Raw genomic sequence first — 27,140 nt, 5'->3', positions numbered from 1 at the left:
TCAGTCTCACCCAATTCAAACAATTATAAATAAATCTTTAGGTGGGACCCCTAGGTGTCTGCCAAGTCCCATTATTTTATCACAGTACCTCCTTTTCCATTTGACCAATTGTTTTCCCCATTTGGCCAATTGTATTTTTTTTTTTTGCTGGGCAATGGGGGTTAAGTGACTTGCCCAGGGTCACACAGCTAGCAAGTGTCAAGTGTCTGAGGCTGAATTTGAACTCAGGTCCTCCTGAATCCAGGGCCAGTGCTTTATCCACTGTGCTGCCTACCTGCCCCCCTCCCCCGCTTTTTAATTGTATTTTTTAAGAAATTGTGTTCTTCAGTCAATTTTTCTGCTTCCTTTTCCAAGCTGTTGATTCTTTTTTCATAATTTTCTTGTGCAACTTTCATTTCTCTCATTTATTTTTCCATTTTTTCTTCTACCTCTCTCATTTGATTTTTTTTTTTAGTGAGTCAATTGGAGTTAGGTGACTTGCCCAGGGTCACACAGCTAGTAAGTGTTAAGAGTCTGAGGCCGGATTTGAACTCAGGTCCTCCTGACTCCAGGGCCGGTGCTCTATCCACTGCGCCACCTAGCTGCCCCCTCTCATTTGATTTTTAAAATCCTTTTTAAGTTCTTCCAAGAAGGCTTTTTGGTCTTGAGACCAATTCATCTTCTACCTTGAGGCTTCACATGTAGGCATTTTGAGAGTACTGTCCCCATCTGAATTTGTGTTTTGATCTTCCCTGTCAACACAGAAGCTCTCACTGGTAAGGACCCTTTTCTGTTTTTTAGTTATATTGTGACTTATTTATTTTGCTTTTACTTTTAAAGTTGAGGTCTGCTCCTGGGGGGGCCACTGTTGTAAGCTTCTTGTGCTGGGGAATAGGGTCCGGGTTATTGGCTTTCTGCTCTGAGGCCTCTGTGGCTTGTGGATTCTTCACAGCCCTAGACCTGTTCTGTGTACTGGGATGGTTTGGCCTAGTTGTGCCTGTCCTGTGGTTCTCTAGCTGGCAGTTTGCCCTCTCAGCTGGTGCTGGCAGGTCCCGCAACTGGCCCACTGTGCCACCAGCCTGCTGAGCCAGGACCAAGGGGCCTCAGTTCCTGTACTGTGGCCAAGAGCCTTCTGCTGACTTACCCTGAACACCTTCATGCTGCATTGAACTGCACTGTGCTCTCCTTTTGCCCAAGTGAGACTGAGCTTTCCTGAAGCCTTCTAAATTATCTGAAGTTGGAAGACTGTGTCTCTGTCTTTTTGTAGGTTCTGTTGTTTCAGAATCTGTTTAGAGGCTTGATTTAATGTTGTTTGTGAGGGAAACTCGAGAGAGCTCAGGCGACTTCCTGGCTTCTCTCTGCCATCTTGGCTCCCACTCAATTCTTTACAAATATTATCTAATTTGATTCACACAGCTCTGTTCTTCCTGATCTTAGATGGTGTCTTCCCTGTGGGATAAACAGCAGGGTCTCACTCAGGTTGATAGATTAGCAAGGTGGGTGCTAGAGCAGGCTTCTGGGAAGATAGGTGCTTTTATGATCCCCATTTTACACTTGAGGCAATTGAGGCAGAGGTTAGGTGACTTACTCAGTATCATATGACCAGTAAAGGGTCTGAGGCTGGCTTTGAACTCAAGAGTTGGTGTTTTTAATACATGTCTTTCAGTGAAGGGTTGTTTGTGGCTGAAACTTTACACTTGTTCTGCTTGGCCCCAGAAAAAAGAATTAGGAGGAGTGAGTGGGAAATTGCAAGTCAAGTCAACAAGTATTTATTAAATGCCTACTATGTAGAAGGCACTGTGCTAATCACTTTGCAAAGAGGCAGATTTAGCTTGAGATTATGAAAAATTTCCAAAAGTAGAATGGGATGACTGAAGGCAGTACATTTCCCCTCACTAAACATCATCACGTAAAGACTGTTCACTTATAAAAGATGTTGAAAGGGGTATTGCAAAACCAGGGCTCATAGATGAACCAACCACAACTAAGCACTTATGCAACAATGTCTCAGAAAACTGAGACACTTTCACCTCAAAATAAAAACCTGAAGGTGTGGCCCACAGAGACAATACATTTTTTTTGTGTGTGTGTGAGGCCTTTGGGGTTAAGTAACTTGCCCAGGGTCACACAGCTAGTAAGTGTTAAGTGTCTGAGACCACATTTGAACTCAGGTCCTTCTGAATCTAGGGCTGGTGCTCTATCCACTGTGCCACCTAGCTGCCCCTGGAGATAATACATCTTAACCAGGTCTATTACTGTATTTTGTTTCAACCAAAACAACCTTGCTTATTTATTGTTATTTCCACACTCATAGAAATACATATTTATATTTCATGGTGGCTGGATCAGCTACATTGCTAATCAGTAAGGCATACTTTGAGTATGGAGAGAGCTTTCCTTATCTTTCTATCTCCCCCAGGATCTAACTGGACATTGCATATAATGCTTGCTTAACAGATGTTTGTTAAATGAATGAATAACTTTGGGGTTCAGTAGCAGGAATGACTTTTTTTGAATTTTTCCACTGGAATGGTAGCAGTCATCCTTGTAACCTTTGGCACCAAGATCCCAGTAGATCTAGGTGGTACAGTGAACAGAGTGCCAAGCCTGGAGTCAGGAAGACTTGAGTTCAAATGAGGCCTCAGGACACTTAGATTGGATACCTAAAATTCCTAGCTGTGTGACCCAGGGCATTAACTGTTACCTGTTTGCCTCAGTTGTCTCGGGTGTAAAATGGGGGTGATTGGCACCTCCCTTCCGGGGTTGTCGCGAGGATCAAATGAAATTAATGTGCACAGTGCACCGTGCCTGGCACAGTGTGAGTGTTTTATATAAATGCTAGCTGTGAGGCAGCTAGGTGGTGCAGTGGACAAATTACCTGCCCTGAATTCAGGAAAACCTGAGTTCAAATTCGAACACTTGACACTTACTAGCTCTGTGTGCCTGGGCAAGTCACTTAACCCTCCTAGCCCTGCAAAAAAAAAAAAATGCTAGCTGTTATTATCTTTGACAAGCTGTCTTTTTAAAACCGAGTGATCGTATTTCAGGTTAGCTTTTGTAGCCCGCTTTTGAAATGTTTTTCTTTCCAATTTAACATTTTTCATTTTTTAAAGTCAGATGGCTTGTTTGCAATTAATTAAGTTTTTAACTCCCTCTGCCCGCCCCGCCCATTATTCCAAGAACTAGTGACGTCTGCTCAGCAGCAGAAGGGGAGGGGGACATTAGCAGGTGGATTCGGCTTTTAGAGTGGCCGGCACTCGGAGTCCTGGGGGATGCTGCATTAGAAGAGCAGCCCGCTGGGACTGCCTGCATAGAGGTGACTCAGGCTGGGGGCGGGGAGGAGGAGGCAGAGCGGCGCTCGCGTGATAGCCTGATCTGCAGCTGGAGCTCTCCAAGGGCGCCCTTGAGGGAAGACAAAAAGAACAATAACGAGGCGGGACATCGAGCCTCCAGACAGGCCGCTAATTGGGGAGCAGACCACGCCGAGCTCAGCCAATGGGTGGAGACCCAGTCGTTCAGCCAACCCGGAGGAGCCCGCAGCGGTTCTCGCCCCGCCCCCTTTTCCTCCGGGCGGGGGAATTGGCATTCAAAGTGGATTAGGCGGTGCTTTACGGCCCCCTCCCCTCACCCAACAACAGAGGTGAGGGAAAGGGGTGTGCAGGATGCAGGGAACCAATCAGTCGGCCGCTCCTCCCCCTGGGGCTAATCACCCGGGAGACGGGAGGGGGTACTGGGGGTGAGAAAAAAGGAGGCTGCCGTAAAGCGAGGACGGCGCTGTGGTGAAGCCGCTATCGTTGAGGGTGGTGGAGGGGAGCTTGCTGCCCGCCCGGGGCGGCTTGGCAGGGTTGTCATTGAGGTTGAGCCGAAGCGGCGGCAAGCAGCAGCCATGGCGGGGGCGCTGGCGCGGAAAGCGGCCGACTATCTCCGGAGCAAGGATTTCCGGGACTACTTGATGAGGTGACGAGGAGGGTCCTCGGGAGGGGGAGAGTAAGCCCCCGGTCCCCTCCTCGCCGCTGTCCGTCCCGGGACACGTGGGCGGTAGCCCCGGCGTGAGACCCGCGCGGCGGCTGGACCCGCCGGCTCTCGATTCCGCTAGGGCCGACGGCGGGGAGGCGAGGGCGAGCCCCCGCCGGCGGGCGTCGAGCGTTTTCCTCCGGACCCAGCCCTGCGCGGTGAGGTCTGCAGCCGGGCTGCAGCATCCCCGCCCTCAGTGGTTTGTTTTGCACTTGAGGAAACTGAGGCTCGGGGACTCGAGCTGGTCCTGGGACGCCCTGACTAAGACGGGTCAGAGCCGGGACCCGAGCTCCGGCGCGGGGCACTCGGCTGCGGAGGCTGTCACCCTTTCGCAATGGCAGCAGCAGGGGGCGGGGGCAGGGGTAGTGCGGGGAGGGGGACTTTCTCTCCAAGGGGTATTTCTGGGCCGTGTCTGTAGAGGGGTGAGCTCCGGACTCAGATCCCCTTTCCCTGCTATCGAAGCAGCAGTCCGACCCTCTCTTTTTACAGACGAGGAAACTGAGGCACAGAGGGCTTAGGCGATTTGCCCGGGGTCACACAACCAGGTGTGTGCATCAAGGGGTTGTGACTTGTCCTGGGTCACACCACAATTAAGAGCCTGAGGAGGGATTTGATCCTAGGTTTAGACCTGGAAAGTACTTTAGAGCCCATGAGTACCACCCGATCATTTTACAGAAAAGGAAACTAAGGTACAGAGAGGCTAAGTCACTTAGCCTGGGCCACATAGCTACTAATCATCTGAGGTATCATCTAAACCCAGATCTTCCTAACCCATGTCCTCCTGCGCTCTTTCCTCTAATGGACGGTGGATTTCAGGAAGTCACTGTCCCAGGTTGGGGGTGGGGGGGGAGAGAGAGAGAGAGAGAGAGACAGAGAGAGAGAGACAGAGACAGAGAGAGACAGAAACAGAGAGAGAGAGGGGCAGATATGCTGATATGCTTATCGATCTCCCTCCTCCCACCCAGACCTTCGGGGGTGAAAGTATCGGGACTGGGGCAGGTCAAGTTCTGGTCTTAGTCCGTGGCTGGTAAGCTTTGGGCCTTTGGCTGAGCACCTTTGCGAGGTTGATTGGTCCCTATTAGTGAGGAATTGCGTGGCCTTCTGGAGGCCTGACCGCCTACCCCGTGGCTTATAACTAAAATGGCTTGGAACCTGTTTATCTTTTAGAAGTTGGGAAAGAAAACTTGTGTGTGCTGGACTTAAGACCACGTTATTCTAAGCTTTATTTTTGCTAGGAAAAGCCCTTGTTTGGAGAAAAACATTAAGATGTACATTTACATTTATGGGTACTTGTTAACTCATTTGCAATTTATCTGTATTAATAGGTTATATTGTGTTTGCATTCTCATGTTGACCTTACAACAGCCCCAGTGGAATAGGTAGTAGGAATTGTTCTCTGCCCATTTTATAGCTGAGGTCCTGAAACGTAAATTAAATTAGTACCAGGTCAGTGGCTTATTAAGGAAGGATCAGGATTGGAAACCCAATTGTTTTAGGCTTGTGGGGGCCTCTTATTTGAGGACTTTCCAGATCTCTCTTCCTGGAGTGTGTGGTATTTCCCTTTCCACCTTACTTTGTATTCGTTTTGTATATACTTTGCATTTACTTCTTGGTGTACAAGTTGTATCTCCTCAGTAAAAGCCCTATTTTATTTATTTATTTTTTTGGTCTTTTTATCCCTGAGGCCTTACACACCATACATAGATGCTAGGGAGGTGGCTGGAACCTCTCCATGGAGATGGGAGGAACCTTCATCTGAGAGCGAGCCAGGAATGGCCCGCTGCCAGTTATGCATTCTTCATTCACATGTCATACAGGTGTGACTTTATATCAGGATAAATAACCAAAGTGTCATGAGAAAAGTCACCATCTATTCACCTTGTTTTTGACCTCAACCTCTTCTCGGGTCCCAGCTGCTGAGGGGGTTAAAAGCAACCAGTATGGACACCAACAAGACCCTGCTGGTAAAAATGTGACTAAACACAAGTCTACTCTTCGTGTAATAGAAGAACTTTACATTAAAATGGAGAGGGGGCATTATTTCATCTTAAATAGCCACACTGCCTTTATATTGTTGACTGAGCATGTGTATGTAATGTGATTTAGAAAAGCTCCACATATCACTTTTTTAAACTCTTTATCTCTATCTTTCACATGTTTCCTTTAATAGTGAAAGGACATTCAAGGTGAAAAGCCCCACTTGACTAGATCTATTTTCAGCCCCATTTAACTTTCATTTGTAAGCTTTTCCTTTTAGCATATCTAGCACAACTCATTTGAAATCACTACTTAAAAACATAGAAGCCATTTAGGAGCATGACTAATGCATAGAGATTTGGTGGGAAGACTAGGTGGGAGCTAGCTTTCTTAAGTTAACTGATTTTTAATACAAAAATTTGTAAATTGGAGAAAGAATTTTAGAGAACTCTGCCTTGTCACTGGTCTCAGCCCCAAAGGCCCTGTACAGATATGGTGTATTAGGACAATTCAGTCAATGTTAATTTTGTAATTCTGTGTTTCCTTGGAAAATACTATAATACCAATTCCGATTACTAGTAGATCTCTAAGAAATGTAATGTACCCTCTCAGTGAACTAGGGAATAAAAGCTATTGACTGTCAATACTTCTATATCTTCAGATGAGAAATAAACAAAGGAAGAAACTATATCCAAGAATAATTTTTGTGGGTGGGCTGTTTTGTTTTTAAATTAAAAAATCAGTAGTCCTTTTGGAGGAAGCAACCTTAAAGTAATTGAGAGGTAAGCAGATAGATGTCTGCTGTTGAAACAACTTACAGCCTTGAATGTTACTTAAGCCATTTACTGCTGTAGTTTTTTCTGCTAGTAAAATGAGGCCTAATTTAATAGGCACTTACAGAAAGGTAACATAACAAGTTTTGTTTTTCTTTTAAATTCTGGAAGAAGTTTGTTAAATGGCTATCATATAAATGAAAATATTTTCTCTTTTCTCTTCTTTTGTTGGTTAGTCATTTTAAAGTCATGACCCTATCTGGGGTTTTCTTGGCAGGGATACTGGAGCGATTTGCCATTTTCTAAAGAAACTGAGACAAACAGTTAAATGACTTGGCCAGGTCACACAGCCACTAAGTTTCTGAGGCCAAATTTGAACTCCAAAAGATGAGTCTTCCTTACTCTGGGCCTAGCACTCTATCCAGCACCTTAGCTGTCCATTCCTTTAGGATTTACCTATTTCTACTACTAAAGGATCTTATAATTCTATTAACTGCTTTAACTGAAACTAATAACTCTGGAGCTGGAAGATATCTTGGAGGTCATTTTAATCTCCCCATATTTTTCATGTGAGGAAATTGATACCTGGAGGGGGTTTTAAAATGACAAATATGTATTGTAGAGACATACACATGATTTGGTGATGTCAAGAATGGAGATGTTTTCACACAATAACAGTTTGAGAATTGAAAAGAACCTCTGTGGCTATCTAATCCAACCCATACCTGAAAAAGGATTCCCTGAAAGTATTGTGAGGCCTTCCCCTACCAGGGCAACCAGACCTAAAGTTCTTGAGAATAAGTTGGGGCTACCCCCAGAGATGGAAGGAATCACAATCTTAGAATTTGCAAAAGGAACAGTCACTATATGTCTGTTTTTCATTCACCAGGCATATAGGCAAAATTTTCAGGCTATATGGTCTTATTTGTCACCACAAAGAATCAAAAGAGAATTCATGAACTTTCTTCATATCTTGACTGAGTATGATTTCATTTTTGGCCCAGCCTGTGCTTTATGTGCCTTTAGGGTCACTTCAGGATGACCAGAAAAGACTTAGCTGATTGGGATTTGACATAAGTGGTATAGCCACCTCCCCCAACTTCTTTTCCTAGATCTATTTTTTTCTGATAGAAACTGTCACCCCTGAAAAGACTTCTCCCATCGCATCAGTCTTAACAGGATCATCAAAAACTTAATAGCAAGACTTCTAAATCATTTGAAGAGTATTCCTTTAACCTGTGGCTGATAACATTAGATACTTCTGCTGTCAACTTCTTTTTGGTGGCCCATACTTTGAGAAACACTACTTTAACTGAAACCCCTGTTGCTATCTATGCTGTGACTTTGCTGTAACATTACTTTTTTGAGTTTCTAAGATGCCGTCAAGCTTCTATTCCTATAATGAGGATGAATTTCTTCCAGGTAGGTTGTTGGTGCCTGGACTGATTTCATGGTAAGAAGAATCGGGTTTCCTGTAAGATAGATATGGTCAGCTGAGGGAGAGATCACAGCATAAGCACAATGTCTTGGACTTGAGTGTTTCATTTAGTAATATCAGACAGTGCTTTATGGGTATTCTCATTTAAGTCTTAGCAGCAGCTCTGTCAGGTACTACAAATGTTTTCCTCTTCTGTTTACCTATTTTAAGAAACTGAGACTCTGCTAGGTTCATCTGCAATTTTTAGTGTTGTGCAGGAATTTGCTTAACTAAATCCTAGCCTAAACCAGAACTTTTTAAAAAGAGTATTTCTTTTTTTTTTTAATCACATGATGTTTGCTAAATGGATATTCTCTTTGGCCCCACAAGAACATCTATTCTCCCAGCCCTCTTTTTATGCTTGGCTCCCTTGGGTTCAGCTACTTTTATGGAAATGATTCCTAAATCTATATGTCCCGCCCTAATTTCTTTTCTGAGCTCTGGTACTGCAATATCATTTGCCAATTGGACATCTTGGCATCTCATTGACCCCACTGGTATCACAAACTCAATATTTCCCAAATAGAACTCATTGTTTTCCCCTCCCTCCAACAAATAACCTTATTTTTGACAATAATACTGTCCTAGTTACTCAATTTAACAACCAAGTTAACATCCTCTTCCTTCCCCCCGCCCCACCTCATTCTTAAGTGCCTACTATGTGCCAAGCACTGGGGTTATACATGTGAAACAGACAGTTCCTACCCTCAAGAAGTTTATATTCTACTAGGGGGATTTAAAATATTTATTGATAAACAGGAAGTCAGGGGCAGCTAGGTGGTACAGTGGATAAAAGCACGGGTCTTGATTCAGGAGGACCTGAGTTCAAATCCAGCTTCAGACACTTGACACTTACTGGCTGTGTGACTCTGGGCAAATCACTTAACCCTCATTGCCCCGCCACCACCACCAACAAAAAAAAGGTATCAGAATGATAAACAAGATGTGTACCATCCCTCTCCAAAACAAAACAAATGTAGTGTGATTAGAGCTGGGAGGAGAAGGGAGCATTAACACCTCGAGGAAGCAGGAGGAAACTAAGAATTGAAGAGCAGAGCTGGCAGTAGAGAACTATCCTGACATGGGATATTATTGCTTGTGGAAAAGCAGAGACAAGAGGTAGGATGTAGAACAGCAAGTAGGCCTGTTTGGCTGAAGCATAGAGTACATGACGGGGAGTCTTATGTAACCAGCCCACAAAGGCAGGCTTGCTCCATGGAAAAGGGAGATTAGGGCTAGAGAGGGATGACATAGATGGGTGTGAGGGAGTAGGAAATGGTGGCTAAGAAAGGGAGCTTTGGCCTAGTCAGTCTGATTCTGAATTATTGGGATTCTGGGTAGAAGGTAGGAGAAAGAAACATATGCAGTATCATGGCACTTGGCAAGATGTCCACACTACTAGACCTCGGTGTTCTGGGTGAGATAGCTAAATGGAAGAATGAGTTTCTGGTCTCATCACCTTTTACCTGGATTGTTGCAAAACCTATAATTTGGTTTCCATAATCCATCCTACACATAGCTGCCAAAATCTTTTTCTTTTTTTTCTTTTTAATAATTAGAATTTTATTTTCCCAAATTACATGTAAAACACAAATTTTGATATCAGTTTTTTAAAACTTTGTGTTCCAAATTCTCTTACTCCCTCCCTCCCCATCCCCACAAGAACTCAAGCAATTCAATATAAGCTATACATGAGTAGTCATGCAAAACATTTCCACATTAGCCAGGTTGTAAAAGAAAACAGACAAAAACAAAACTTCAGATAAAAGGAACTAACAAAGAAATTATGCTTCAATCTGTATTCAGATACTATCCATTCTCTGTAGATGTATTGCATTTTTCATAAAATCTTCAGAGTTGTCTTGGATCATTGCATTGCTGAAAATAACCAAGTCATTCACAGCAGATCATCTTACAATATTGCTGTTATTTTGTATACATTACCAAAATCGTTTTCCTAAAACAGGTCTGACCATGTCTCTCTCCTACTTCAGAATCTCTAGTGGCTCCCTATCGTCTTTGATGAAATACAGATGATGTTTGAAGCTTTCCTTGATATGGTTGCCACCTAACTTTCAAGATTATTTCATAATTCTTCACTTCATTTGTTCAGTATTCCAGCCCAGAATTGGGTTACTACCAGTTCCTGAACTCAAGATGCCACATCAGATAAATATTTAGTTCTTTTAATGTGCCAGGCACTATGCTGGGCACTGGATACAAAGAAAGAAGGGGTAGCTAGGTGGCTCAGTGAATAGAGCACTCAGCCTGGAGTCAAGAGGACCTGAGTTCAAATCTCACCTCAAACACTTACTAGCTGTGTGACTCTGGGCAAGTCACTTAACCCCAATTGCCATAAACATCTGGGGCCATTTCCAGTCGTCCTGATATATATCTTGCCACTGGACCCAGATGGCTCTGGAAGAGAAGAGAGTGAAGTTGGTGACCTGACACAGCCCTCCCTCACTTAAATCTAATTCACTGCAAGTCATGACATCACTCTGATGTCATGGTCCTCTTCAAGAATGAAGGACAAACAATAACAAAGAAATTAAATGGTCCCTGCCTCCAAGAAACTTATAGGCTATTAGCATAATACACACACATACATATACACACATGAAAGACATATGGGCAGGTGTGGCAGCTCACCTTTCCATGCCTTTGCACAATTCTTTCCCTACCACGGCCCCCATGATGCACTTTGTCCTCATTGCTGCCTCTTCAGACCCCTAGCTTCCTTTAAAACACAGCTCAGGGGCTTCTTCCAACATGGGGTCTTTCTTGATCCCCCTTATTTGATGACGACTACCTCTTGAAGTTACTTTGTACTTTTACTTATGTGTGCACAGGTTGTATATGCCCAGTAGAATGTAACTTCTTGAGAGCAGAAACTATTCAGTTTTTTCTGGGTAGTAGCAGCCATTAATAATAGATGGCATAGAGTCCTTTAAGATTTGCAAAACCTCTGCATATGTCTCATGTTATATTCACAACCTTATAGAATAAATGTTATTTTCTTCACTTTACATATGAGAAAACTGATATTAAGAAGTTAAATTACATATGCAGGTAGCTAGTAAGTCTCAAAGGTAGCATTTGAACCCAGGGCTTCTGTTATTTTTTGAGTTCATGGCATATATTAGAGGCAGCTGGATGGTTCAGGGCATAGAATGCTGGGACTGGAGTCAGGAAGACTTGAGTTCAAATCCAGCCTCACTAGCTGTGTGACCCTGGGCAAGTCACTGATTTCTGTTTGCCTTAATCCATTGCAGAAGGAAATGGCAAGCACTCAGTATCTTTCTCAAGAAAACCCCAAATAGATTTGTGAAGCCAAACACAATTGAACAAAAACAAAAATTCACATAGTCATCTTTGAAGCCAGGACTCAAATCTGTACCTTTTGACTACAAGTTGATTGTTTCACTATGTTACCTACCCACATTGCACATCCTTTGAATCCAATCTAATATTGGAAAAGTCTCAGAGTCTCCCTTAGGTCTCTCATTATTATCCTGACCTCTAGTCTAGAACACAGCAATATGTTCTTGAGGATACTGTGGAAACTTGGCAGCTAAAATTAGCACAGTTCATTAACTCGAGAGTGTTTGAAATCACCACATTAACTTCAGATTTATTTATAGGTATATAATACAAAGGATTACTTGATCTGTAAGTACAGACAACATGGTTTGGGTCCCATCTGAGAAAGCTTGTCTCAGGAACCTCATTGCACACCTAGGGTTGAAATTTTCACAGTGGAATCCCAAAGTACAAAAACCAGGATACCTACAATGAGTGAGGAAACAAATGTAGAATCATTAACCCCATAGAGTTTGAGCAATTTAACCATAGGACTGACAACTTCAATTTTTCTTCATCCTCATTTTCATTGAAAAGGGAAGAATAACCGAGGAAACTGAGGCAAACAAGGTTAACTAACTTGCCTAGGGTCACACAGATAGAAAGTGTCTGAGGGGGGGCAGCTAGGTGGCGCAGTGGATAGAGCACTGGCCTTGGAGTCAGGAGTACCTGAGTTCAAATCCAGCCTCAGACACTTAACACTTACTAGCTGTGTGACCTTGGGCAAGTCACTTAACCCTAATTGCCTCACTAAAAAAAAAAAAAGGAAAGAAAGTGTCTGAGGCCAGATTTGAACTCAGAAAGATGAGTCTTCCTGATTGCAGGCCCAGTACTCTATCTCCTGTACCACCAAGCTGCCTCCAGCTAGGTGAATATGGATAAGTAATTTCATCTCTCTGAACCTTAGCCTTCATTTCTGTGAAGAAAACTATTTGTAAACCTTAAAGCATCATAAAACTAAGCTACCTTTTGACCTAAAGGAACAGAAGACAAAATACTATATACTTCCTTCACCTTTCCATTTCCCTCATTTCTTTTGTCTCTTCCTTTCTTAAACATATCCTTTCTCTTGTACTCTAATACTTTATCATTTTACCATGAGCAGCTGAGAATGTGAAACTTTTTTTTTTTTTAGTGAGGCAATTGGGGTTAAGTGACTTGCCCAGGGTCACACAGCTAGTAAGTGTTATGGGTCTGAGGCTGGATTTGAACTCAAGTACTCCTGACTCCAGGGCTGGTGCTCTATCCACTGTGCCACCTAGCTGCCCCTAAAACTTGTCTTTTAAAACAGTAGGAGGTCAAATTCCTTTATGGGTCTTCCTCTTCTTACCTGTTTCCAAAATTTAGGATAATTAATAATAGTAATAAACTGTTACTCCCTTTCTTCCCAGTTCCTCATTGGCTGGTTCATACCCATTTATAAGAAAAAGAAAAGATGGATTGGTCAACATCAGAATTGGATGGATTGCAGTCTGCCTCATTGTGGGAATTTTCCAATCCTGAGACCACAGATAAAATTCCCTGTTGGAGAGCTGAAGCCTATTTACCTTTAAAATCAGAGTAGCTTCTCTTTTAATTTTAACTGAAAAACAATTAAATATATTCCCTTCCCTCTAATATCTAATCAGTTATCAGATTTGGTTGATTTTACTATTGTGGTGTCTCTTGGATCCATTTCTTTCTCTTTAGCCTCTCTAATAAATAGCACCCCAGGCCAGGGCCTCTGCAACACCAATTGGAATTATTGAAATAGCATCTTCACAAGTTTTCTTGTCTTTCCTCTCTTTTTTACTCCAATCTAACCTTCATGCCACTGTCAAACTAGTTTTTTATGCATAGATTGGTTATGTGCCTTTTCTTAAAACCCTCCAATGACTCCTTGTTATTTGCAAGCATAATTGTCATCACTCCTTAGCCTGCTACTTAATGACCTCTCGGACTTCTCTCGCTATGTACTCTGTGCTCCAGCTAAATTGTACTACTCCCCATTCCTTCATATAGTAGACACTTTGCCATTTACTCATGTTGTTTTCTTCTCATCTTCTTCCTCTTCTCTTGCCCTGCTCTTTTGTCAGTTGAAGTTTTCTATGAGTTTTTTCTGGGCATTGATAACCTTCACTCTACCATAGAACTTGATACTTTTTATGTACTTATGGACGATTTTATATTTTAGTTGCCTATATATAGTCAATATTCCTGCATTTATCTTTTGCAACTTCAAGTATTGTGATTTTAGTAGTAACCTCTTCTCTTCCCCTGTATGTTATGGGTTATTTTATGGTTACTATGTTAGGAAAAGTGCATATCATCAGAATTAATGTTTTGTTATAAAGAATTATGTGCAGAAAAGTGTATTTTCAGCAGTCTCTGGCAAAGGATTATACTTTTTGGTGGTTGTGGGAACCTAACCACCTATTTCCCATAAGTTCAATGTATCAATATTCATGTCTTTGACTTTTACACTATTTTTAAGGAGCATTACCCCTCTGAAAGTTGAGGATTGAGTGTACTTATTTGTGTATGTAGTATATTTCCATTCTAGACTGTAAATTTGTTGAGGAGAAAGACTATATGTTATTTAAACTATCCCAGTTTCTAGCCTAATCTTATACATATAATAGTCATTTTATAAATTGCTTCTTTGGTAGAATATAAAAAATTATTTCTGAAAAAGAAGTTAAATATTAAACCACACTATTATTTACTATTTAAGAATCTCTTTCAAGACCCCAAGTTTTCAGAATGTTCAGAACTTACTTCACATTCCTAGAGTTCTAAGATATTAATCCCCAGCTTCATCTGCCATCCAAATTATGGTTATCAGAGATCTATGGATCCTTATTTTTAGAACAATCCATGTTACCCAATTTTCTGTTCAAATACAAAAGAGGTAGGCATGTATGTGCATGTGTGTACATATGTGATTGTGTGTATGTGTGTGTGTGTGCACGATTTCAGAAGCAGTCAGGATATCTGAGCTGGAAGGAACCTTGGACAGGTTCTCCAACCTACCCACACACACATACACCCCTAATTTTGCAGAGGGGTGGTGGGGAAATAGTCTAAAGACCCCAAATAGTCAAGTGGTTTGTGCCCAAAGTCACACTGCTAATTAGTAGCAGGGATAGTAATTGGTAGGACCCAAGTGTCCAGAACTAGTATAATGTTCTTTCCACTATATCATGTTGCCTCTCTCTAGAAATAGGTCCCTGACACATCAGCAAGTGTTAGTAACTTCTAGCAGTTACTACCTAGAAGATGAGCATAGTCATTAAGTCTAAAAAAGGAAATTTTTACTTCCTGGACTCTCAGAGTGGAATAAGTGGGCCGTATACTGTCCTCTGAGTTGAGTAAGTGGCCCAGAGCTCCCCATACTGAGATGATGTACACTCATGGAATGGAAGGGTTGTTTCTGTACTGTTTTAATCATCACTATACACAGATTGTACTATTTTGCTTTTTTGTTTGTTTCTTTGAAGAAAAAAACAGTAGTCTTTATTTTAGCTGTCTTTGAGAGAGAGAGAAACTGGAGTCTAAGGGAGAAGAAATTTGGTGGCACTTCTCTAAGATGATTCATGTGCAGATATTAAATATTCATGACAAAGAAACACAATTTTACTTCTTCATGCTGGACCCTATAAAACATGCCTGCATACTTAGCATGTACCATTCTTCTCACACAGTGATTCTGACCTTTTGTTGTGAGCTGCTTTCTCTTCCCCAATTGATTTGTTCAAGATTGGCAGAATAGTAGTGGTACAAAGGGAATGTATTCACATTTTCTGTATTTCTATCTGCTGGCAAACATTTTTGGTTTGTTTTTATTTAAATGACTCAAGATCACATACGTATTTGTATAGTAATTTCCATATATACACTTATATACATCAGTCAGTATATTCTCCCTCCTCAAATGAACTTGTATTTGCTTAATTGTATTTGTGCTGTATTCTACCAGCACCACCCCAAGAGTAGAATATAAACTAAATCAAGGTCAGGGAGTGTTTCACTTTTGTGTTCAGGTCCACAGTTCCTGGTAAATAATGTTTGTGAAGGTTAGACAGTGTTTTGTACATGACAAATGCTTAGCAAATATTTGTTAAATTGTTTTGGATTTAAATAGCTCTTTGAAAACTGGCAATTTTCAAAGCATGTATATGTATAAAATAGACATCTGTGATTCACATTAATTTGATATTTGGACCAACCCACTGAGATTGGCAAGACAAGTATTAGTCTCTTTATAGTTTACAGTTAAACTCTCTAATTCAAAGTCAAGCAGCTTATTAGTGGCAAAATAGAGACGGGCACCCCAGTCTTCAGATCCTGAGTCTAGGGAACCCCGATTTCTAAGACCATTGCCGCTTCTCTACCCTGCTTAAAGTTGCAATTACCAAAAGTTTCAGTGACCAAAGTTTTTTTTAAAGGTAACAAATTTGAAATTACAAAATTCTGCTTCAGAGCAAATGCAAATTTATGAGCATATCCTGTAGCTGAGAAGGGATTGATTACAGCAGAAGCCCCAACAAGGGAATCCAAGATGGTCGGTCATCCACTGTCAACACACTTGTTTGGGTTCTATGCATAAAGGCATATTTTCCATGTAGCTGTGAAATCAACAACTTTATTCCCCCTCCTCTCCCCTTTATTTTATATAGCTATGGGGAAAGCATCCTGAACAAGGATATTTGGATCATCCTGCTACAGTAGTAGTTCACTGTACTGGCAGCTTGGTTGCTCGGTAGATAGACCTCCAGGCCTAGACTCATCTTTGTGAGTTCAAGTCCGGCCTTAGACACTTACTAGCTGTGGGACCCCTGCGAGTTACTTAACCCTGTTTGCCTCGATTTCTTCACCTGTAAAATAAGCAAAGATGGCAAGCCACTCCAATATCTTTGCCAAGAAAATCCCAAATGGGGTCATGAAGAGTCAGACATGACTGAAAAACGACTAAACAAGTTCTAAACAACAAGATCACCTTGTGGGATCTTATACTCTTAAGTGGCTCTGTCTCACCTGGAGGACAACGCGCTATGTTTGAGTTTGTTAGGAAACAGAATTTTCGGGCATTTGTTTGTTCTCTCTCCCTAAATAGCATCGCTCACCTGCCATTCTGGTGCACTTGAGATCCTGGCATCAAGAGTGGTTTAGTGAAATGACTGCCGACTTATTGGGTGAGGGTTCAAAGCCTAGTTCTGTCTTTTGTGACCTTGTCACTTCCTCACTTCTCTGGGCCTCAGTTCCCTCATCTGTAAAATAAAGGAGCTTTACTAGATGAGCTTCAGGGGCCCTTCTGGCTCTAATGTAGGGACCTAAGAACATATGAATGGACCCTGTTTGAAATGGGCTCTTAAATGCTGCTAACAGTGAACACTTTTCACGTGAGAATTTATAACTATAGTTATCTAATACGTCTGATAAACACAAGTTATTTAAAGTTGAATGGGGTGAGAACACGTTACTGAGAATATTCTCTAAGTATCAGTTTCATTGCCTCATTCTTTATGCCTTTGCTATAACAACAAAAGTGTCTGGGGGGAGGGGAGATACAGAATTAAAACAAGCCGTTATTATAGAAATCAAAATCAAGTTGGTATAAAATTTTAAATGTGTTCTAAATGTTGAGCTTTGGGCATTTCCATAATCTTGTTACTAAATGAGCAGAAATTAGGTTGATTTGTTGCTATAGAACACTGAAATGCAATTAGAATGATTATGACTATGGGAATCAACTTTTATGGCATAGCTTTTCATAATAAGCATTCTGCATATTTAAAATAGCAATATTTTAATAGGTGCCACCTCTAGATAATATCAATATGACCTGTTAGAGCACCTTCCAAAGAAGGGGGAAAGAATACTGGACATATTTAAGGCAAAAGGACTTAGAACTGTGGTACAGATACACCTATGAGGTTAGGATTAACTCATAGATCCAGTATTTTTCATGAAAGCAACTGACCTTCGTTTTGTTTTTTTTTTTTCCCCATGTTTTCCCTGTTTGAACTTCGATGGCCACTCATAAAATAGTACGGTAAGAAAACTGTTTGTACTTCATTTCAGGGACTTAAAGATTTACTTCATTTTCAAAGTTATGGACACCTGACCTGGCTCCCTTTGCCTGAGATAGCATATCTAACCACCTTGACTGGTGAGTTATGGATTAAATTTGCCCCCCATCTTACCTCTTTTGTTTTTGTTTTTGTTTTGTTTTGGTGAGGCAATTGGGGTTAAGTGACTTGCCCAGGGTCACACAGCTAGTAAGTGTCAAGTGTCCGAGGCCAGATTTGAACTCAGGTCCCCCTGAATCCAGGACCAGTGCATTATCCATTGTGCCATCTAGCTGCCCCTACCTCCTTTCTTTTTTAGTCCATTATGTCCTGACTCCTAAAGAAATGATTACCATATAGTAGCTTTTCCCCTACTCCTGTTTATGTACAGAGAGCTTACAGCAATTTCCATTTTTACTAGTTAACTGAACTCCCGAACCAGAAAGGTCAGGAAAATAGACAGCAAAAGTAAGAGCTACTTCTTTCTCCACAGAGGTGTTGCCATGACTATACTTTAATTTAGATCACTGGTAGAATGACAGATAGATACAGATTTATGGTTTCATTGATTTAGGTAAAATGTAGCTGTGGACTATTTACTACCATTCTACAGAATGGAGACATCTTGAGAGTACTTGGAATGAATATTAAACTGAAATAAGTCCACTCACAAATAAATAGAGCAATTTTGAGGCTAAATACCCTTTTGCACATAGAGAAATTAAATTCTTTCACTGTACCCTCTCCCCCATTAAGTTATGTATATGTGCATATGAATATATATTTATGTATAAATATATAAAGTATTTGCAAAGTAGGTTGCCAGAAATTATACTTTAGATGATCAGCCTTAGCCCCAAGAAAACTTATACACTGAGCAGTTTTGTGAAATGAATTGTAGAAATTCTGTGTAGTTTTCCCCCCACACTCATCTGTAGGCCAAAGATAATGCCAACTGTATTTGGCTACATTTATGTGATTTGGGACAGTAATTGCTTTGCATATACAAAAAGAATAGGCAAACACTTCAAATTAGCAGTAAGTTTCACAGACTTTGTTTCTTCTTTGCTGTAGCTATTTTATCAATCATAAATCTTGGAAACATCAGCTTAAAAAAAAAAATCTTGGTCCATCTCTGCCCCACATTACCAGAACCCCCAGCACAGTGTGATACAGCTTTTCCAAGGCCTTCACCAGCCCCTGACTTCAGATATCTCAAGGGAGACCGAGGTGTAGGGCCACATGCCACAGGCCTTTTTTTTTTTTTTTTTTTTTTTTTGGTGAGGCAGTTGGGGTTAAGTGACTTGCCCAGGGTCACACAGCTAGTAAATGTTAAGTGTCTGAGGTCGGATTTGAATTCAGGTCCTCCTGAATCCAGGGCCGGTGCTCTATCCACTGTGCCACCTAGCTGCTCTAGGCCTTTTCTGTCTTAGCAGCAGTGTCTCTGACAAGAGGTGAATCAGTACCAGAAATCAGGGAAGGCAAGCCCACTAGGTCTTCTGGTATTCCTGGATTCCTCAACAAAGTGGCCACTTGGAGAGTCAGGAAGAATGTAGCAGAGGAAGAGAGATACAACAGAAAAAAAGAGCAAAATAAAATAACCCAGTTGGAGGAAGGCCTGATGACAAAAAGGAAGACAAAATGAGAGAACTGGATAAAAGAATGGCCAAAAAAAGATGTGGGGGACAAAGTGTGTTGGAAAGGGAGAGAGCCTGGGTAGGTTGGTGCGGGGCTGGGGGTTAGAAGGTTGAAGGAGAAAAAGAGAAGATGACTAGAGAATGCTTATGCAAATATTTTGTTTGTTTGTTTTTGTTTTTGTTTGGTTGGGTTTTTTTGTGAGACAATTGGGGTTAAGTGACTTGCCCAAGGTCACACAGCTAGTAAGTGTCAAGTGTCTGAGGCCAGATTTAAACTCAGGTCCTCCTGAGTCCAGGGCTGGTGCTTTATCCACTGCGCCACCTAGCTGCCCCTGCTTATGCAAATATAAGGCATTTTAGGAGTAAGTTTCATAAAACAATAAGATCCTGCCACACAGTGTGACTCGGTGACCTGTAAGACACCCTTTCATCACAGAGGTTTTATGACAAACAGTTATTTTTAAACCAAATGTGTCTTTTCACAGATCCTTTTCACTGTTATAAATAGTGGCCTTAAAATTAAGTTTTGGGGTGTTTGGGTCTTTTTAGGGTTTTTTAAAAAAATATTTGCAAGTTATTTCTGTATCGGTAAAAATAGGAGCAAGAATTATGCTAACTAAAAAGTAAACTATACACTAGTACTTTGACCAAATCTCTAAAAGCCTCCTAATGAGCCTTGTGGCTTCAAGTCAGAAAAATCATTGGTCCAAATAGTAATAATATAAACAAATTATTTTTGTTGTTTTAAACACAATTTTTGTTAATGTGGTATAATTGAAAACTGAAGGTGTTGGAGGTCTAACTTGAAATCCTTGGGATCTCATAGAAGATCACATGTAAGAAGTGGAGAATAACTTCTTGTTTAGTCTACTACTTAAGAAATAATGTGCACTTTGGGCTCTACATTTAAGTACTTATTAGGATAAATATGTGAGTGAAACCCCATAAGGCTAGGTTAAAGTGTTCTTTTTTTCCAAGAGATGACACTGTGTTAGTTAAGAGGTTGACAAATCTTAATTCCTTCCCAATTTTTAAATGGAATGGTTAATAATGATTTAGTCCTTAACACTTACTAGCTGTGTGACCCTGGGCAAGTCACTTAACCCCAATTGCCTCACCAAAAAAAAAGATCCTTTAAAAAAAAAAAAAGAATGATTTAGTGGTGGGGCAGCTAGGTGGCGCAATGGATAGAGCACCAGCCCTGAAGTCAGGAGTACCTGAGTTCAAATGCAGTCTCAGACACTTAACACTTACTGGGCAAGTCACTTTAACCCCAATTGCCTCACTAAAAAAAAAAAAAAAAAATTAAAAAAAAAAAACGATTTAGTCATGGTCTGTGTAAAGATTATATATGAGTTCCCAAAGCCCTTTCCAGCTCTAGATTAGGAATATAAAAATTACAAGCCCCTATTCATGTACTTTATTCATGTCTAAATTTTGAATACGATTGAAGTAATGCTAGTAGTGAAGGAAGAAAGATTAGATGTAACAAGGACATTTTTAATTCTAATGTTACTTTTACAAAGTAGGAAATAGAGACATTTGAATATTAATGTTGCTATAAGTAGACAATAATTAGACATTTCCATACCAACGTTATTTTTGAAAGTAGGAAATAATTTAGCACTTCATAATTTTGATTTGATTCTTGTTCCCTCCCTTTTGTTTTTTCACTGTTTTATAGCACTTTTGGGGACCAGTAGCCAACTGGGGACTCCCAATTGCAGCCATTAATGATATGAAGAAATCTCCAGAGATCATTAGTGGAAGAATGACATTTGGTAAGAATATAACATTTGAATGAGCTGCTTTATTAGGGTTTCTATCCTGGTTTAAAATACAATGTGTCAAAGGGGCAGCTAGGTGGCACAATGGATAGAGCACCAGGCCTAGATTCAGGAGTACCTGAATTCAAGTCTGACCTCAGACACTTAACACTGACTAGCTGTGTGACCCTGGGCAAGTCACTTAACCCCAATTGCCTCACCAAAAAAAATAATAATAATAAAATACAATGTGTCAAGTTAGATATGCAATTTGTTGTATTTTTCTTTTCTCCTCAGGAAGAAGGGTGTTGTGGGTGTGTAACAGGATAAAAAAAAAGAACATTTGCTAAAAATCATCAGTTATTTAAAAATTGATTTTGACACTTTCAAACAAAGTATATGTTGCTATTTAGTTTGTCGTATTTTGTAAGGTTTAACATTGTAGTCATTATTAGAGTAGAAAATGGCACAGTGAATAGTAGTGACACGGAAAACTTTTTACTCTTGATTGAAACATTTTAGTTACATTTTCCTCCTTTCATGTGCTTGTAAGAATTGAAATGGCTCCCACATTCAGTATATTCAAATGAAGAATGGGTCTTTATTATGCTCATACCACATATTATACACTCCCTCTTTGCCACAAAACTTAAAATTATTTAAAACTTTGATCACAGGATCTGATTTTGAATTGGAAGGGGCCATAGAATCCAAACCAGTCTGAGACTCAAAGGTTAAGTTTCTTGCCCAAGATCACACAGCCATTAAGTAGAAGCACTTGGTTCTAAAGACAACTTCAGCATTCTTTCTACTTTTCCACACTCACCATTAACTCCATTTTCATAGAATAATAGATTTAGAAGAGGTTCTGACCTGCAGTCTGTTAACTTGGTTTTTTGAAATATTTTGATAACTGTCTTTCTATATAATTGCTTTCCTTTGTAGTCTTATGTATTTTATATTTTTTAAAAAAAACATTATTCTGAGAAGGGGTTCATGAGCTTCCCCAGACTGTGGGGAGGGGGATTTGTTGTACAGTTTTTCGGGTTTTTTGTGATCTCATTTGGGGTTTTCTTGGCAAAGATACTGGAGTGGCCTTTTCCAGTTCATTTTACACATGAGGAAACTGAGGCCCACAGGGTTAAGTGACTTGCCCAGTAAGGGTCTGAAGTTAGAACTCAATTCATGTAGATGAGTCTTCCTGACTCCAGGCCTGGTGCACCACCTAGCTGCAGTGAAAAGTTCCTCTCCTGCTTTAGAATGTGGAGGGACTATGAGTATCCTCTAGTCTAAACACTTTTTAAAAAATTTTTTTAGAATTTTATTTTCCAAAATATATGTAAAAACAAATTTTGACAACAATTTTTTAAAACTTTGTGTTCCAACTTCTCTTCCTCCCTCCCTTCCCACCCTCCACCCCCAAGAACTCAAGCAATTCAATATAATTTATACATGAGTGTTCATGGAAAACATCCCCACATTAGCTAGGTTGTGAGAGAAAACAAATAAACAAAACTTCAGATTAAGGAATTGTCAAAAAAAAAGTGTTTCAATCTGTTTTCAGATACCATCAGTTCTTTCTCTGTAGATGGAATGCAATTTTTCATAAGTCCTTCAGAGTTATATTGGATCATTGCCTTGCTGAAAATAACTACATGCTTCCCAGCAGATCATCTCACAGTATTGCTGTTCTTTGGTATACAGTACATTTCACTATGCTTCAGTTCATGTAGGTCTTTCCGTGTTTTTCTGATAGCATCCTGTTCATCATAACTTATATAGTACCTTAAACTTGACAAAGGGTTTTCTTCACAACAGCCCAACAAAGTAGGTACCATACATTTTGACATTATAGTCAATCATCATAACTATTTCCCTCCGTCTTATTCCCTTCCCCTGTTATTTACTCTATTTTCTATCTTTTACCGTATTCCTCCTCAAAAGTGTTTTACTTCTGACTGCCCCCTCCCCTCCCCTGCTCTGCCCTCCCTTCCCTTCCTACTTTCCTGTAGGGTTAGATAGATCACTCCTCCCAATTAGGTGTAAATGTGATTCCCTCGTTGAGCCCACTCTGATGATATTAAGGTATTTGAGCTAATTCTGCCTTCTAAATTTTTCTTCCTCCCTCCCTCCTCAACCCTCCCTATGAAATCAAGCAATTCAATATAAGTCATACATGTGCAGTTATGCAGAACATCTTCACCTTCCTTGAAAATGTTTTGATTTTTACGCCTCCCTCCCCCAATCTGCCCTTCCTTCCTTCTGCTCTTCTCCCTCCCCTCCATCTTCTTCCCCTCCAACTTTCCCTCAGGGCAAAAATATATTACTATACCCACTTGAGTATGTATGTTATTCCCTCTTTGAGCCAATTCTGATGATAGTAAGGTTCACTCACTCCCCCACTCCTTCTCCCTCTTCCTCTCCCCTCCATAAGCTTTTTCCTTGTTTCCTTCATGTGAACTACCTCTCCCCAGTCCACCTCTCCCCTTCCCCCTCCCCCAGTGCATTCCTCCAACCCCATAACCCTATTTTAAAGATTTCATCATGTGTTAGCTAGGTGGCATAGTGAACAAAGCATCAGCCCTGGACCCAGGAGGCCCCGAGCCCAAATCCAGCCCCACACATAAGATACCCCACCCTGTTTGCCCCACAAAAAACAAGGATAAAAAATAAATGCTTTATAGATATCATCCCTTCATATTCAGTTCAGACTTGTGTCCTCCGTGTATTCCTTACTGAGAAAGTTCTTATGAGTTGGAAGTATCCCATGTAGGAATGTAAATAGTTTAATCTTTTAATATCCCTCATGAAGTCTTTTTCCTGCTTACCTTTTTATGCTTCTCCAGGGTCTTGTATTTGAAAGTCAGATTTTCTATTCAGTTCAGGTATTTTCATCACAAATGCCTCAAAGTCCTCTTTTCTATTGAAGTCCCATTTTTTCCTCTGAAAGATTATACACAGTTTTGCTGGGTGCATGATTCTTGGCTGTAGTCCCAGTTCCTTTGCCCTGTGGAATATCATATTCCATGCCCTCTGGATCTTTAGTGTAGAAGCTGCTAGATCTTGTGCTATCCTGATTGGAGCTCCACAGTATTTGAATTCCATTTTTCTAGCTGCTTGCAATATTTTCTCCCTTGACCTAGGAGCTCTGTTATTTGGCTATAATATTCTTGGAGGTTTTCCTTTTGGGATCTCTTTCAGGAGGTGATTGGTGGATTCTTTCAATTTCTATTTTGCCTTTTGCTTCTAGAATATCAGGGCAATTTTCCCTGACAATTTCTTGGAAGATGCTGTCTAAACATTTATTTTGGTCATGGTCTTCAGGTAGTCCAATGATTTTCAAATTATCTCTATTGGATCTATTTTCCAGGTCAGCTGTTTTTCCAAGGAGATATTTCATATTGCTCTCTATTTTTTTTATTCATTTGGATTTGCTTTACTGTGTCTTGGTTTCTCAAAGTCACTAGCTTCCTTTTGTTCAATCCTATTCTTGGGCAGTAATTTTCTGTTTTTTTGTTTGTTTTTTTTTTTTTTGGTGAGGCAATTGGGGTTAAGTGACTTGCCCAGGGTCACACAGCTAGTAAGTGTCAATGTTCTGATGCTGGATTGGAACTCAGGTCCTCCTGACTCCAGGGCCAGTGCTCTATCCACTGCGCCACCTAGCTGCCCCAGTAATTTTCTTCAGAGAGCTTTTGTATCTCTTTTTCCATTTGGCTTTTCAAGTTGTTGACTTTTTTCTCATGTTTTTCCTGTATCACCCTCATTTCTCTTTCCATTCTTTCCTCCACCTCTCTAAATCTTCCTTCTATCTCTCCTCCTTTCTCTTCCCTTTTGAGTGCTCCCATGGCCTGAGACCCATTCATATTTTTTCTTAGAAGCTTTTGATATAGGGGCCCTGAGGTTGTTATCCTCTTCTGAGGGTGCCCCTTGGTCTTCCTTGTTGCTAAAGAAGCTTTCAATAGTTCTCAACTTTCTTCGCTTGCTCATCTTGCTCTTTTATTTGACTTTTAACTCCCTCTTACAGTGGGGCCCTACTTCCAAGCTACACTGTCTCAAGCTTCAGAGGGTCCCAGGTTTTTCTCTTGCCAGGCCTGTTCTCTGGTCCTAAGATAACCTCAAGTCAACTTGCTAAGCCAGCAGCACTGTGTATGCTGTGGATCTTAGCTCCAACGAGCCTGCACCCCTCCCCCCACCTTGGCCTCCTGCCACTCAGGAAACTTCCTGGTTCCCTGCTGGGGTGGGATAGCCAAATTCCTCCTTAGATCCCCAAAGACCCCCCCACCCCCAGCCATTCAGCCCTCTCACCTGACCATAAGCTTAGTTACAGAAGATGCTGCTACAGCTGATTTGGAGTCTAGGAGTGAGTTCCTCTTGCACAGCATGTCTGGGGTCTGTGTCAGCGTGATAGCGGGGTTGGACTCTACTAGTAGCCCAGTAAGGCCCCCTTTTAATCTGGAAAATAATCTCAGCTCATCTTTTTGTGGGTTTTGCAGCTCTGAGGCTTGTTTTATTGCTGGTGCGTTTGATGTCTTTCCTCTGCCATTGTCTGACCACTTTTTACAGCTGGAGAAACCAAAGCCTAGAGAGGTTGAGTGATTTGCTCAAGACCACATAGCTAGTAAATAGAAAATGAGCATATACATACTAAGAAAACCTTGGTCCCCAAAAATGTGTAGATAGTGGTCATTAATGGCACTCATTTTACATTGTGCCTGCCACCACTTTTTTTTTTTTTTTTAAGCATTACAGAGCAGTAAATAAATCACTGTTAGCAGTAGTGGTCGCTTTCCCAGGGTAGTGACTTGCCCATGGTCAGTCCACTCACAGGTTCTCTTCTCCTGCCTTTTTTTTTTTTTTTTGCACAGCCCTTTGTTGTTATTCTTTGACATTCATGAGATTCGCCTACAAGGTACAGCCTCGGAACTGGCTTCTCTTTGCATGCCACGCCACGAACGAAGTAGCCCAGCTCATCCAGGGTGGACGCCTCATCAAACACCAGTGAGTCATTTGTTTTGGGAAGGAGAAGAAAGAATCTGGAGCCTGATCTCCAGCAGCAAGCATGGGTAGATGTTTGCCAAATGCCACAGGACCCTTCCATAGGCAGGAGACAGCCTACCCAAGTGCTGAGAGAGTTTAATTTAAAGCTTTTTTTTTTTTTGATGCATTAACTTTGTAAAGTCATTTCCTTTTGACCACCCAGCCATCCAGCATTTTTATAAAATTGGGGGTTTTAGTGAATATTGGTTTAGAAGGATCAATCTTTTGGGGTCAGAATTGGACCCAAATATTAGATAATCGATTTTACCTTGGGATCCTGATATGCTCACTTACTTATTTTCTTTTTCTTTACAGGATGACTAAAAAAGCCTCTGCATAACAATGGGAGGGGTGTTGTACCCTGCTTCAGGGACAGCATTTCCAGCCACAGCTGCTGAGACACAGATTCTATCACACATGGTCTTGCTAAGGAAGACATACAGCATCTTTTCATTAGCCAGACTTATTTCTTTAGGAAGAGCTGAGAGTCCCTAAAATAACTCTTTGCTGCCTTACAGATACTTAACATATTTTCTCTTTTTAAAGCGTAGTTCAAATTATGCAACTAATTTAACGGTCTCGATGATGGTTTTAATCTGAAATAATATGTATATTAGCTCCTGATCATGGAATTTATCTTAAGAAAAACTGAAGAGAACAAAGCTTGCAACTTCGAGCACTTAGGTACGCAGAAAATTTGGTTTGCTCTGTAAAAGTCACAAATCAACTAGCAGTCATTGGCTGCACACAAAAATTTTATTTCCAATGAAGTAATTGTTTGAACCAGTTATCTGTGTACTTCCACGCAGTATGTACGATCAAAATGCTGTAATTTGATTGCAATAAATCACTGAAATATTAAATTTCCTCTGAGAATGTAAACTTGTTCATTTCTCTGTCCTCATTTCCTTTGAGTCATCCCCTTTGAGATTTGTTTTTTTGTTGTTGTTGGTTTTTTGCAACATTTAACACCATCGAATAGTAGAATACCTGAGCTAAGTCTTGGGGGGAAAATTCAATAAATGTTCAGAACGGTAGGGAAGAAGTAATACATTCCAGAAATGGGA

General features: G+C 40.8%; 1 protein-coding gene across 2 annotated transcripts; it reads left to right on the top strand.

Moving 5' to 3' along the window:
* Nucleotides 1–3,728: 3,728 nt before the first annotated feature.
* On the top strand, nucleotides 3,729–26,955 carry MPC1 (mitochondrial pyruvate carrier 1). Of its 2 annotated transcripts, XM_044001818.1 has the most exons (5): nucleotides 3,729–3,936; nucleotides 17,614–17,617; nucleotides 20,955–21,051; nucleotides 25,902–26,034; nucleotides 26,389–26,955. In XM_044001818.1, exons 1-5 carry the CDS (start codon nucleotides 3,866–3,868, stop codon nucleotides 26,411–26,413), a joined length of 330 nt encoding a protein of 109 aa, XP_043857753.1. In that variant the 5' UTR covers nucleotides 3,729–3,865; the 3' UTR covers nucleotides 26,414–26,955. The 2 variants fall into 2 exon arrangements, with proteins under 2 accessions (XP_043857753.1, XP_043857754.1); XM_044001819.1 differs by lacking the exons at nucleotides 3,729–3,936; nucleotides 17,614–17,617 and adding an exon at nucleotides 17,716–17,734.
* The last annotated feature ends 185 nt before the right edge of the window (nucleotides 26,956–27,140 follow it).

This window comes from Dromiciops gliroides, chromosome 4, assembly GCF_019393635.1.
Source record: "Dromiciops gliroides isolate mDroGli1 chromosome 4, mDroGli1.pri, whole genome shotgun sequence".
Lineage (NCBI taxonomy): Eukaryota > Metazoa > Chordata > Mammalia > Microbiotheria > Microbiotheriidae > Dromiciops > Dromiciops gliroides.
Note: the sequence above shows the minus strand (reverse complement) of the source record. Positions and strands in the feature narration are given on the sequence as shown.